At 37.1% G+C, this 14,631-nt stretch overlaps 1 protein-coding gene across 7 annotated transcripts in view; it reads right to left on the reverse strand.

Annotated features, from left to right (window-relative positions):
• EML6 (EMAP like 6) overlaps positions 1-14,631 on the reverse strand; it is a 257,346-nt gene that overhangs the window by 146,644 nt on the left and 96,071 nt on the right. For all 7 annotated transcript variants that reach the window (XR_010580450.2, XR_006691700.3, XM_065527077.2 and 4 more), the window contains exons 3-6: positions 14,451-14,610; positions 10,977-11,075; positions 7,886-7,954; positions 285-470 (exon numbers count right to left, since the gene is read on the reverse strand). Coding sequence is in view for 5 of the 7 variants with exons in the window: in XM_065527077.2 (XP_065383149.1) it covers positions 285-470; positions 7,886-7,954; positions 10,977-11,075; positions 14,451-14,610 (514 nt within the window). In the remaining 2 variants the exon portion in view is untranslated. The remainder of the gene's footprint in view (positions 1-284; positions 471-7,885; positions 7,955-10,976; positions 11,076-14,450; positions 14,611-14,631) is intronic.

The following is a 14,631-nucleotide window of genomic DNA, read 5'->3' on the forward strand; positions in this document are numbered from 1 at the left end:
AGTGCCGGTAAGATGAACCTGATGAGCTAGTTCTAGTATTCTGTCAAACTACTGAGGACGACACAAATCAAGCAATTAATAGTTAAAGTGAAGGTTAATTACATTGTGTGCTTTGAAATATGTTTTCCTTTAGGTGAGCAAATGTAATTTGGGAAATTGTCATGAGTGGAGAGTGTTCAGCAGGGTCCTCTGATTCTAAAGCAACAAGAGAAAAATACAGGGAGGGATTCGTGGTCTTACCTTATTTAGTAAGTCACTCACAGTTTCCACATGGTAATACTTACACTATGTGCTCCTTGAATGGTGCGGACTAAATTGAGCCCTTTCCAGACATAGATGTCACCATTTAAAGCACCAGAGTAGGTGATGTCTTCTTTGGCACATGCAAGGCAAAGGATGGTCTGAAGATCCCCCGTTTTGCCAAATATCCCTCTTTTTGCAGTCAGGGCATTTCCACACAGTGTCCAAAACTAGAATGTAAGTGATAAAATAGATCTCCAAGATAGAGTATTTGGATGTATTGCATTGGTGTTTATATTTCAGTGCATTTCACATAATTTGCCCTATCCAAGCTAGGCACAAATAAGTTAATTTGCTTTGCTGTAACACAACAACATGTAACACAAAAACATTTTAGCTAACTACCAGGAACATGAGAAAAGCCTGTAACAACACTTTTAAAACTTTCAAAGTTCCAAAATTTCAAAGCTTTGCTCATTGTTTAATGGTGATTTAATAGAAGATAATGTTCTCAGAGTTGGAATCAAATGGACAAATCATGTTTTGCTTAGATTTTTGTCAAGTTATAAAACTAGTATAGGTTTATTGCAGTTTAGAAACTCAGGTAAGTATAAAAAGGAAAACTGTGAAGGTCTATAACTTCTGGTTAGCCTGTTGACATATCATCTAGATTTTTTTTTTTTTTTCTGTTTTTGAGACAGAGTCTCACTCTGTCACCCAGACTGGAATGCAATGGTGCGATCTCAGCTCACTACAACCTCTGCTTCCCAGGGTCAAGTGATTCTTGTGTGTCAGCCTCCTGAGTAGCTGAGATTATAGGAGTGCACCACCAAGCTCAGCTAATTTTTGTATTTGTAGTAGAGACAGGGTTTCTCCATGTTGGCCAGGCTGGTCTTGAACTTCTGGCCTCAAGTAATCTGCCCTCCTCGGCCTCCCAAAGTGCTGGAATTACAGGCGTGAGCCACTGCACCCAGCTATATCTAGGTATTTTTAGTGTACATATATTTGGAAATAATTTCTAACTTTCAATGTTATAAATCTTCATTGTAGAAATGTTACTTAGAAATGTTTCATAAATGAGTCATATTTCCACATACCCAAATAATTGACTAGGCTTTTCAGTTTTAGTTGTATAAAATGTGTCCATCGTGTAGAATACCATACACAAAACTTCAGCAATTTTATAGAAGGTAGTAAGGACACTCCCATGGTTATACAGACACAAAATATTTTGCATTGACATAGTTTTTTTGGGGGCAGGGGGAGACAGTCTCACTCTGCTGCCCAGGCTGGAGTGCAGTGGCCCGATCTCGGCTCACTGCAACCTCTGCCTCCTGGGTTCAAGTGATTCTCCTGCCTCGGCCTCCCAGTTAGCTGGGACTACAGGTATGTGCCATCACACCCAGCTACTTTTTGCATTTTTAGTAGAGATGGGGTTTCACCATGTTAGTCAGGCTGGTCTTGAACTCCCGACCTCAGGTGATCAGCCCCACTTGGCCTCTCAAAACCTTAACATAGTTTTAATGTATCAACTAGAAAAACCTCATTGTCCTTGATATGGCCCCCCTCGGTTTAAAAAGGCTATTTGCATATGCTAAGTTATTTGATCCTATCAAAACCCTTAATAGGCTAAGGAAGACAGTATTGTCATCTCCATCTGGAGGGCAGGGAAAACAAACAGAAGTAGCTCACCGAAGGTAAAGGTTTAATAGGGTTAGAAAAAATATTGAAATCTTTATCTTTGCTTTGACAACTTTGAATCAATGCAGAGGCAAATGAAACAATGAGATAATTTTAAATCGCATATTCAGACTGTGCCCAGGTGGCAAGGAAATTCAAAGGTAGAGAACTAAGTTGAATTAAACAGAATGAACAAGAGGACTCGGATCAGCGGTGAGGAAGAAACTTCATCTGGATTCAGAAGAGCAGGATGAGATGAAACCACATGGCAGGAATGTGGGAATAAATCAGTAACAACCGCACTATTTTACACCTGCAGGAGAGGAAAAACCATGGTCCTCTCAGAGTAGTTGGGTACTGGAGGAAACCGTTCTGGGATGGCTATAACACCAAGATGGCCAGGATTCAGGCAGCTGGGGGTGGGGGGCTGTGCTGAATAGAGGGATGCCTTGGCAAGAATGAAGGGCAGATACACAATGAAGGACCAATATGGGATTATCTTCTCAGAAAAAGGTATCAGCTCTGGTAACTCATTTCTTTGGGTATTATTAATGAAAAGGTGTTAAAGTATATGTTGAAAGAATAAAGCAGGCTCATGCCTGTAATACCAGCACTTTGGGAAGCCAAGGCAGAAAGATCACTTGAGCCCAGGAGTTACAGACAACCCTGGGCAACATGGCAAAACCCCACCTCTACAAAAATAATTAGACTGGAGTGGTAGCACACACCTGTAACAAAGTTTTTTTTTTTTTTTTTTTTGAGACTGAGTCTCGCTCTGTCGCCCAGGCTGGAGTCCAGTGACATGATCTCGGCTCACTGCAAGCTCCGTCTCCCGGGTTCACGCCATTCTCCTGCCTCAGCCTCCTGAGTAGCCGGGACTACAGGCACCTGCCACCACGCCCAGCTAATTTTTTTGTATTTTTAGTAGAGATGGGGGTTTCACCATGTTAGCCAGGATGGTCTCCATCTCCTGACCTTGTTATCTACCCGCCTCGGCTTCCCAAAATGCTGGGATTACAGGCATGAGCCACCGTGCCCAGCCTAAAGTTTTTTTTTTTTTTTTTAATAAAGAATAAAGACATCTAGGAAAAAGCTAGTTAGGTATAAGCTCTGGAAAACATTTAAGCTGTTACTCTAAACCCAAACAAACTATTAGACATAAATGATTACTGGTTGTACCAACATGCCTAAGAACTTGCTGTTCATGTCAATGCTTACAGCAGACAGTTCTCTTTTTCTTTACACCTCCTCATGCATGAAAATTAAAGGAATTATTTTGTCCTTTAACTTTGGATGTACACCCCCGGCCTGAGTTATCTGAATATTTCTAGACAGTCACAAAAAATAGACCCCATTATCTTCAGACTTGATCTACATAGAAGTTTACTGACAAGTCACCAGGTCAGATGGTATAAGGCCCAAATGAAACATTCCAAATAGTCAAATGATTCCCTAAAATTGTGATATTTTCTGCAGAAAATGGCAAATACCTGAAATATTATCTCTTTTTGAGAAGCATTTCCTACATGAAAAACAGTGGCAGTTTAGGGTAGCAATGCATGATTAAATTCACATCAAATGAGGAGACCTTGTTTATCTTCTCCTGTCTCTACCCACAGACTGCAATGCAAATTTTGTTACAGCTGGCAGGTACCTTGAGTTCATCTAGCCCTAGGTAGTCCCTGAAGTCCCTTCTGTCTGACTAGAGATGGCTCAACAGTATCCACAAACCTGGTAGGCTCATTTGCTATAAAACCAATGAAGCGGTTGATGCTCAACTGTTACTGTTTTTCAAGCATTTGTTTCATGTAATTGCGATTTGCCTGTTTGCCAAAACATAGGGGATTTACAAATCCGAAAAGGATTTCACCCTAGCTACACAAATTTCAGATGAAAGTATTTTCTTCGAGTACAAAGATTTTGCACTCAATGTATGACTGGAATAATTCAATGTTAAGGTAGGTTTTTTTGGGAAGAAAAGTGGAGGAATCCTGGTAATTGGATATACAGAATACAGATAGGAAAAATAATTTGCTGAGGTTTGCTTAAATTTATTATATTTCTAAACAAAATTAATAAAATATTGCTAGGTAGACATTCCAGATTCTTTGAGGTAAAAATGCTTGTATTTGCTTAGAAAAAATATCCAAGTTCTGCTAAGACGATTAAATTTAAACAGGGTAAGTAGCTCTTGTTTTCAAATAAAGTTTCAGAATCTTGTCTCAGCTTTTCTGCTTTTAGAATTTACCGACTTAAAAGTTAGAGTTAACCAAGGATAGAAAGAGATAGGAAGGAATCAGGAGAATTCTATCAATTAAGCAGCAAATCTAGTTAGAACCCAAAAAATGCGGGGTTTTCTTTTTGAAAAAAGTTAAGGCAAGGTAGTTCACTAAAGAAATTTCTCAGTGGAAAGAGCTCTATGAGTCAGAGGCTGAGCTTTAATCTCACTTCTGCCATCATTTTTGTGATTCTAGGAAATGGGGAAAGAAATTAACATTATTGTGCCCCTACTGGGTTTCATACTGTTTAATGTAATTATCTTAAATTCAGGAGGTAGTGACCTCTCTCTGAGATAGAATGAATCAATATTAATTCAGCCTCAGGGAGATTAAATGGTTGCCCAGAGTCAAGTAGAGGGAAACAGTTACGAATAGAAGTCCAATTCCCACCTAACCCTCTAGGGTCCTGGGTTTCTTCAGCGCTGAGTACAGGATGGACGATGGCTCCCAGGTTAGGGTCCCAAATTTCCAGAAACCCCCCACAGCCTAACAGAAATCAGGATCATCATGAACTCACATGTTTTTTTACTCATGGCTGAAACAATTTTCATATTTTAGTCTGATCAGAAACTCATGTTGGCAGATAACACATCTTTGACTGATAAAACATTGCTAAGGAAACTATGATTCAATGGCTAGTTTATTTTGTGGCCACCATATTTCAAAATATTTGTTCCCTAAGAAAACTATGGAATAGGTTCTTTGGTAATGAAAACATTGGTAATCTTGGAACATATCACGAGCCATGGGCCATCCCAGCTCCCCAGTCCCACGCTTCCATGGGTGACCAATGCCTCTCTTAACTCCTGACAGAAGTGCAACCCCTCCCCTAGTTCTGCCTCCCAATCCTTCCTACCAAACTCACACACCCACCGAGGCTCAGCCTAAGCAGCATCTCCATCCTGACAACGTGCTTCTAAAGCCAGCTGGGATCTCATCTTTATCGATAGAGGGCTTTGATTTTACCTTTCTTCCAAAATGGTCTGTCTTAATGTTTTAATGGCTGAACTTCAAGCAAATTGAAAGTAGGGTCTGTTTTTGTTCTTTCATCCAGTACCAACTCAAATATAAAACTGAATGAGATTTTGGTCTTTCAGGTGTGCTGTACCAAGCATAGAAGGAGCCTCCAGCTGCTGCTAATAAAGCAAAGTACCTAGATTTCAGCTGACGTTTTCCTAGATTAAAAATATACACATCAGGGCTTGGTACAGGATTATTAAATGTTTATGAAACTCTAAAGTGTTGTGGAATATCTTACACTTTTGAGTAGTGGAACCTCTGAAATTTTTGTTCTCCATTTTTAAATTTCTTATTTTGGAATATATATTATTGCAAAATAATTTTACAATGAAGTATACAAGGGAAAAATTATCCATCAACCCACTACCCAGAGATACTGTTTAACATTTGGAGATGTCCTTCTAATGTATTTCCTACATAAAAATGTTTTTAAAGAAAAAGCCACAAATCTAATCCCACCATCACCCACCCACAAAGTCAACTGTGAACTTCCCCACATAATAGATTTTGAATACTTCCCAATATAATGAATCATCTAAAACATAACGATTGTACAGTGTTTCATCATATGGATGTAACATTTTATTCAACTTCCTAGAGACACTTAAGTGGTTTCAGATCTTCTGTTTGGTTTATTTCAGATCTTCTATTTGGTTATTTGCTATTGATCAGTTACTCAGCAATGAGTCAGCTCTTGGTTCACACTTATAACAATTTGCTTGGGACAGATTCTAAGATATGAAATTACTGGATCAACGATAATTGACATTTCTAAGGATAAATATTTCCAAATTTCTGGACCAAAAGACCATTCTCAGCTTACCCCTCTCTACCAGCAAGGTTTAACAGTGCTCATTCACGGAATCCTTGCCAAGATAGGGTACTTTTAGTCATAAATTTGATATATTTAAAATGTTTTGTTATTTTTAAATTTGTGTTCCTTAATTATTAATGAGATTTAAACATTTTCATAAGTCTATTGGCCAACAGTGTTTCTATTTTTGTCAGTTTTCCATGTTCTTTGTCCATTCTACAGATTTGCAAGAGGTCTTTGCATTTTCAGAACAACCCAGTTATCTACTTTGTGTGCTGCTTATACTTTTGCTAGTTTGCAGTTTCCCTCTTTTTGTGGAAACAAGGAATTATACAGAATGTTTTAATATTTCTACAGTTGCATCAGTATTATCCCTTATGATGTCTTTGCTTTTACATTTTAAAAAATCTTTCTCCAATTTGAGCAGTTAAACATTTGTCTATATATTCCTCTAGTTATTTTAAAGTTTTTGAAACTTACCTCTTTAATCCATAAAGACTTTGTTTTAGTGTATAGTATGAAGTATTAGCTTTATCCAAAAAATTGATAAATTTGTGCCTACCAATTAGAGATGCTATTATACTCTAAGTTGTCATACATATTAAGGTCTGTTTTTCAGCATTACTTCTTTTCATCCAAGTCTTATACCATTTAAATTAAATTCTACTATGCTTTAGTAAATAGTGGTACATATCCTCTTCATGATTCTTTTTTTATCCCAAAGTTCATAGTTATTGTCGTTATTTTATGCTCCCAGATTAATTTAGGATAATTTAAAGGGAAATTCTGTCAGGTAAAAACAGAAGTAACAGGGATTTTAACTGCATTTCTACCAAATATAAATTTGGAGATAAATGATACATTTGTAAATTTTAGACATGTCCAGAATCAACATTATCACTTCATTTATTCAAGTATTGTTTTACATTCCTCTGCAGAGTTTTGTAACATTCTTTAGGTAAGTCTTCCGTATTTGTTATACTTGAGTATTTTATCATCTGTCCCTTTCTAACCAAGTAAGAATAATGGGAAGGATCGTGAAAAACTAGACTAAAAGAACTGCAAAATAGGAGGGGTTGGTTAGAGGAAAATCTTCATTCATACAGAAATGTACCATTTTTGTACAGAATCCATGCATGCTCTATGCAAGAAGGTAATCCTTATACTCTTGTTTATGGACTTTAACTTCTATTATTTACAATCCTATAGAGAAAGAAGATCCTGGGCCATATCCCAGGGGTCAGGAGAAATTTTTGCTATGTCAGAGCAAAGCATGTTGATGCAGTTAATTTTGCTACTTGTGAACAAAATAATAAGAAGCAAATGTGGGCCTACCCAGATGAAAGAGTAGTCTAGAGGAAGATTGGGGCATTTAAAAACCAATGGTCCAGATAGCTTTGTACTGTGAATTCCTCTATTTCCTTGTAGAGTGCAACCTGACACCTTTCTTTTAAGGGAATGTAACATGTCAAAGTGTTGACATGCAAATGTGTAAATATTCATTATAATGGAAAAACTTACTTCACAACATTAAAATCAGCACTGTTTTAAAACATGCAATCCCACAAGTATTATGAGTCTTCAGTTCGATATTTAATTTACATAAAATTTCCTTTTCAGCTGCCTGCTGAGCACTTCATTTGATTGTCATTACTTTGCATTTCTAAGAGAGAGCCCCATCAGCTGATGTTAGTTTGCTTCAGGAGCAGAGAAACAGGTAAGAGGGCTCTATATTGAAGAAAAAAAGGGTAAAAGTCAAGCAGTCTCTCAACATCAAATTATCTATATAAACACCTAAAATTATTTGCACTCAAGGTACCAAAATTAAAAAATGAAAAACAAAAAACTTTACCTTTATATGTTTTACTCCACAGCTAACCACTCTGTTTGGCTGATATGGATCCCAGGAAATATCAAAAATCTGTTCAAAACATTAAAAGTTGCCATGTTGGTCATTTGACATATTTTTGCCTTTTCCAAATACTAGTCCAATTGCCAAGACTCTACCCTAACATTTAGAACACAATGTTACCTGCACAGGATAAAAATGGAAGATTTGGCTTGGAATGAGTCAGGAACTAACATACATGTTATCACCTCATGTCTACTTACCTTAAAGCCTGAGTAGAGAGAGAACTTACCATAATTATTTAAAACAAACTGGTGTCATATTTTGGGATAAACAAATGGACAATTTAGGATCAATTTTTGATCAAATTTTTCAATAGCTCTCCACAATGCTAACACTTTGGAGATAGCTTTTCAATAGAAATTTAAAGAATTTTTAAATACTTATATTTAACCAGGAAAACATTCAATAGTTAACTACAATTTAATGTGGCCAATAGTCTCTAGCAATCACAGAAGTTAATATTCCTAAACATAAAGCAGAGGCATTTATCTGACACTAACTTAAAACAGTCCCTCAGGCTATCATTTTAATCTGACCCAAATACTATTATATTTTCAATTATACGATGAACTGAAAATATATCTGCTACTACTATTTGTCATTCTTTAACAAGAGCTACCAGACAGTTTGCAGGTAGTTCTATTTCCATTTCAGAGACAAGAAGGAAAAGACCGTCAATCCTGAGAATCAAATCGCCCATAGCAATTGCTTAAAACAGGTATTTCCAGAGCCCATTTGAGATGCTGTCATTTAGTGGGTCTGGAATTTAGTCATTTAGTGGGTCCAGATACCCAAATCTTTAAACAGACTCCAGGAGATTCTGACAGAGGTGGATCCATGGACCACATTCCATGACACGCTGATAGAAAGGGAAGGACTACTTGTAAGGGACAAAGTCTAGACCAGAGAAATAACCTAGACCACTAACTGCTCATCACATATAAAGGAGCAATTAGGGTCCCCGGAAAGAGCACTGAAGAAAAAGTACTTGGTCCAAGTATCCATTTCAGCCATCCAAGCTCAGGCAAGTCTGAGCACCTCTAACCTTAACCTCATCTTCTCTACAGTGGATTATACCACCTCAAGTTTTGTTAAGGTCAATGAAGATAAAGTATATCAAGTTATTTTGCAGGGTATAAAACATTCATTATATAAATGTAATGGATTAAGTATTTTAGTGCCACTAAAATAATCTTGAAGATAATCTTGAAGTTAGCCACAAGCAGTAAATAATTCATACTGGTATCAGTAATAAAGAGCAAAATTATGTGTGACACAGATTATGGGGTCTGGGGGAACAGTGTTCCAAATAAAGCATTTCATTAAAACATCCTAAGATTACAGACTCAGCACTAGGTATATGCATCCTGGGAAAAATGAACTGAGGTACAGAAACAGCTTTCCTAGTTTCAGCTCCGAATTTGCTTTATTTGGGCATGGTCTGAACAGGTGGCAGCCTGCCATTGGCTGAAGCTGGCTGCCATTCAGCTATTTGTTACAGAAGCATACACCTAAATTTTCAGTCTTGTTACTTACCAAGCTAGGTTGCAGTTGATTTTGTAGAGACTTACCATATGGAGGGCAGCTGAGGCCAAATTTAGCCTAACAGTAAGAATTTAACAATAAAAGTTCTTTCTATACAAGCCAAAGTGATTACATTAGGCTATTTCTAAGTAAGGAGATTTTACTGGTTTAAACTGTTTGTAACTTTAGTTTTCTACTTTTTCCAAGGTGATAAGATAGACAGTATACTAGTCCAGGTCAGACTATATAAAATGATTCAGAAACAGAAGTAGTAAATGCAGCATAACTCAGATAAAATATTACATACGAGTATATATATATATATATATATATATATATATATATATATATATATATATATATATAAGCTGTGAAGTCTCCCCAGGGGATTCTATGTGTAGCTAGGATTGGGAACCACTGGACCAGTGGGGTACCAGGCCTCTCCCAGTACTGAGGTTCTATTGTTGGTCACTCCTGAGCTTTCTGAAGACTTGATCCTGGAGTAGAATTTGCAACATCTGTGGGGTCTCCTTACAACTACAAACCTCCATAGATGAATGTGCCATTCGTACTTAAAATTTTTTTTAGGAGTTCCTTCTAAGCAAGAGACAGTGAATTTCATGTTTAATTAGAGCCTGATTCTACATCAAGCTTGTCCAACCCACAGCCCAGAATGGCTGTGAATGCAGCCCAACACAAATTTGTAAACTTTAAGATATTATGAGATGATTTGATTTTTAGCTCATGAGCTATCATTAGTGTTGGTGTTTATGTGTGACCCAAGACAATTCTTCCACTGTGGCCCAGGGAAGCCAAAAGATTGGACAGCCTGTTCCACATGAACACTTACATTGTGCAGAAATACAAAACACCTAGAAATTCAAGTAAGACAGTCACGCAAATTCATTGTTTAAACTAGAGAACCCAAGATAATAAAGGAGTCAAATTATTTTAATCATGCAAGACACTGGCAAATTAGATTTCTGACCAGTTATATGTATAAACCCACTTCATCGCCTAAGACTACATGGAATTATTTCTGATCACACTGACTTCAATAGGAATAAGCAGGCCACATTCAATGTTCTCAAATACAACAAAGAATCACAAAGCTGTCATTACACTCATTCAAAATTAAAATGTGTACCCCTGTAATCATATTTTGTGACTATTTTCTAACAACTATTTCCATTTCTAAATGAATACGTCTAAACTATACATAATTTCAAATTCAATTCCATTTTGATTTCATAAAGTAGTAAAATGCCAGCATCAAAAATTTGCTTTGCCTATGAAAAGCAGTAACAATCCATATAAAGTACTTGATCACCAGAAGCACATTAACACAGTTAGCTGTTAATCATGAAAAAAGAAGATGCTTATAAGTTTAATAGGAAAAATGTATACGTGAAAAATTAACTTTTAAAAACATTAGAAGTCTGAGAAGCAATATCACAGGTCCCCCCCAGTTCTGAAATCTGCATAGCTTGATCCAGCAAGTTCTTACCCGGTCAGAATGGCCAGTGGCTGAGGCCAGAAGTTTTCCCTTCCTCCAGTCCCAAATGCAGACTGTGTTTTTGGCATCCAACCCCACAGAGGCTAAACGCTAAGAATAAGAACAATAATTTAGTACCTAAAAGTGATGGGAAAATTTATTGACACTTGAGAAATAGTTACTGATTACTATGGGTTAGGCATTGAATTTCTTATAACAAACCGATTTCTCAAAACCCATCTTAAACCCAAAACTAAAAATATCTCAATAGATGACTCTCCATTAGCATATGCTGAAATTTCAGAAACCTAAGAGCTACAGCTCCTTTATCCTTTTAAGTGTAAGAAACATACAGGTAAACTCTCAGGAAACCTCTGATAAGTCAATAGAAATTACAGAAACAGAACTTGAAGGCAGTATTTGGAATTTTTTACTTAAAATTTTTAGGTAAAATCTTAATGTGAGATTTAATAGAACCCAGGATTCTATAGTCTAAAAGCTTCAAACTGCTAAAATTTAAGGGTTTGACGAATAGAATGAACATTAATTTTTAGTTTTCTATAATTTTACAAACATTTAAGGTGACTAAAATATAATATAATCTAAGTAGAAGTAATCTGGTACTTCACCTCCCAGCCTAAATTCCTTGGGTTCAGGTCAGAACCTGTCCTTAAAGGAAAAATAAAATTCAACACATATGATTATATACAAAACCGAAAGTGTGAAAAACAGGCAACAGTCATACCAAAATCAGAGTTTCTTGCAGGATATCACTTGTAAGGAGACAGCATTGTGTAAGAAGTCTGAACTGTAAGTAGATTTGGCTTTTCTTTTCACTTTTAAGTAGCTAGACATAAGACCTTGCAAAATGAACCTCCTTAAATCTCAGTTGTCTCATTGGTACAATGGGTATAGAAAATATTCATTCCTTCTACTTTGTTGGGTTGTTGTATGGGTCAAGTGAAGTAACGTAAATTAAAGAGGTTTTAAACATATGGTATTCCCCAAGTATAAGAGCATGTACGTACTGAGTACATTCGAGAGTATGTCTGCATATGTGCACACTCAGTGTGGATGAAACAGCCAGCCACACATGGCTAAATGTATACATGTGCTGTTATGCAGGGATTCTTCAGGTTTCTTCACTAAACCTGGCTTCCACTAGGAATTTTTAATGTAACACACATCACTGGGTTTTTTTTTTTTTTTAATGTGTCCTTAAAAAATGTCTTTGCTGTAATTTTTTAATTGAGGGTTTCAGCAATGGAAGTAAGATGTGGTTGTATTTTTATTCATAAGAAAATCTGAATGGATGAATTCCATTCAGCTTATTCTTTTTAAGAGAAGAAAACCAGTTAACACAAATAGGGGCACTGAAGTAAAACCCGCATTTCTTGATTGAGAAAAAGCTGAAAGAAACCTATTTTGTTATCTGTAGTGACAGGTTCCATAGCTACCTGAAAAGCATTTCTACTGCCTTTTGTCGATTGTGAGGTGATGGGCCATTTGTCATTTCTAAATATCATTCGATTCCAGTTAACTCTGTCCAGGGAGTAAGGCGGACCTGAAGCAATAGTCATCAACAAGCCACGAAATCCATCATGGCTAACATACAAGAGGTTATTTCTCTCACCTGACAGTTAAGTACCACGCAATCCACCCCCACCATCCTTCAAAATGAAATCTAAAGGAAAATAGTTAGGATTCTAACATAAATTAACATGGACAAAAACTAAGTTAAAGCTGGATTTCCCTTTGCTGCATTACATTTTCTTGTGATACTTCAGAACAAATTGATAAAGAATGCTTGCTTGAATAACAAAATCAGATTAGAGAAGGTGCACACCAGTACACACATAAGCATACATTTATACTTGTACATGCATATGGATTCTGACCCACTTCAGTTTATTTAGGAAGCCAATATAACTGCAAGCCTGAACAAATACTGGCATCCAGCTATTGTCTCTTTATGTAGACATACAAGAGAATGTATGCATTAAACTAACTGGATGAGATTACAGAGGAGTAAAATAAAGAACATATAATTCCAGGGGTCTACATATGTAGTGAATCTAGTTCTAGAAAGAAAAATGACTAGTGATTGATGCTCTCTTAAAATAGCAGAAAACAGCAAGTAAATGCTAATTGTTTTTCAAAAGTGACTCAAACCAGGTCAACTCCTATAATCCACTGAATTTCCCACAGACTTTCAGTTAAGCCTCTATGAATAATTTCACAGATCTTTGCATGGCACCAACTTACAGATTTAACTCTGAAATTTGTCAAAAATTAGACTGAAGGAATTAACAGGCAGAAACATGGAGGGTGAGAGAGAGAGAGGAAGGGTGGCACAGGAAACGGAGGCGGTTGAGAAAATGGGGAGAAGAGGCCCGGCCTTAGTGAGGAGATGAATGCAGCCGGAGCCAGCAATGACCCCTGTTTTTACTTTTTCTAGAACATATCAACCTATCTTTTCTGCCAAGTATTGCTGTAGGTCAAAGGAAGAAGAGAAAATGTTGTTGGGAGGGATTGGCCAGGCTTTGTAAAAACCTTTGGAGACTGAATCACTTCAATGGGCAAAAGGGTGAGTAGGACACTTTAGGTGGACAGGACAGACTGAGGAAGGGCCCAGAGGTACAAACGTGCAAGGTCTCGTACAGGAGTCTTGCAGATTTGTTCAATTCGACAAGGGCACAACGGATAAAAGTCTAGAAAAGTTGGCTAAAACAGAATGCCCACTTAACAAAGTGTGGACTTTATTCACTGGGTACTCCAAGCTCTCATTGGTTTTAAACGCTTTGACACTGTTTTCAGTTGATGAAATGCATTAGCAAGAAATTGCCTGTGAGGAGACTAAGAGGTTAAACTAAGTCAGACATGACATTGACTTATTAGCACTTACAGGACAGTGGCAGAGAGAATGGAAAGGAGAGAATGTCAGTTATTGTAAAGAAACACGAATACCCAGGAATTGATGATAGATTGAATTGGGAGAGGACAGGGAGAAGAAGCTAGAAATGACATCAAGGTAAAGAGTCAAGGATAATCTTCTCAGTGGATTATTAGGAGGTGATGTCATCTTTTGAAATCAAGAAGTACTACAGACATGCTCAGGGCTTGAGGTCTGTGAATAAGGCTTGGTCCAGCCCTTACTCCAAATAGGAAGCTAACAACAGACAACAAAGTAGAATTACTGGGCTATGGTGAACCTGATCAGCATGAATTAATGACTTCTTTTATGGAGGCTTTTTGACCAGATGGTGGGACTAGGGGAACCAATACCAAGGCCTATCCAGAGCTTGGTGTTAGTGCCACAGCTTTAAAGAGGAAAAAACAGGTAAAAAATTCTAGGAGGCTGTGTCAGGAGAACCAGCAAGGGTTGATGGATTTTTTAGTCTACTGGCTATTGGTATTATAGTTTTAAGTGAATTGTGAGAAGTCATTAAATAAAACAAGTAAAAAAAAAAAAAAAAAGATACACACCTGTCCATCTGAGTCAAAAGCCAGGCAGGCAACTCCATGTGTATGGACATCTTTAAGAATAGACACAGTCTGGACATTATAGGAATCCCATATGCATATATATGGCTCCTTCCCGACTTGGCCAGTTGCAACAAGAGTTTTGTCTGGGTGTAAGGCAAGGCTGAAAGAGAAAAAGGTTTCT

This window comes from Macaca fascicularis, chromosome 13 (genome assembly GCF_037993035.2).
Source record: "Macaca fascicularis isolate 582-1 chromosome 13, T2T-MFA8v1.1".
NCBI classification, from domain to species: Eukaryota; Metazoa; Chordata; class Mammalia; order Primates; family Cercopithecidae; genus Macaca; species Macaca fascicularis.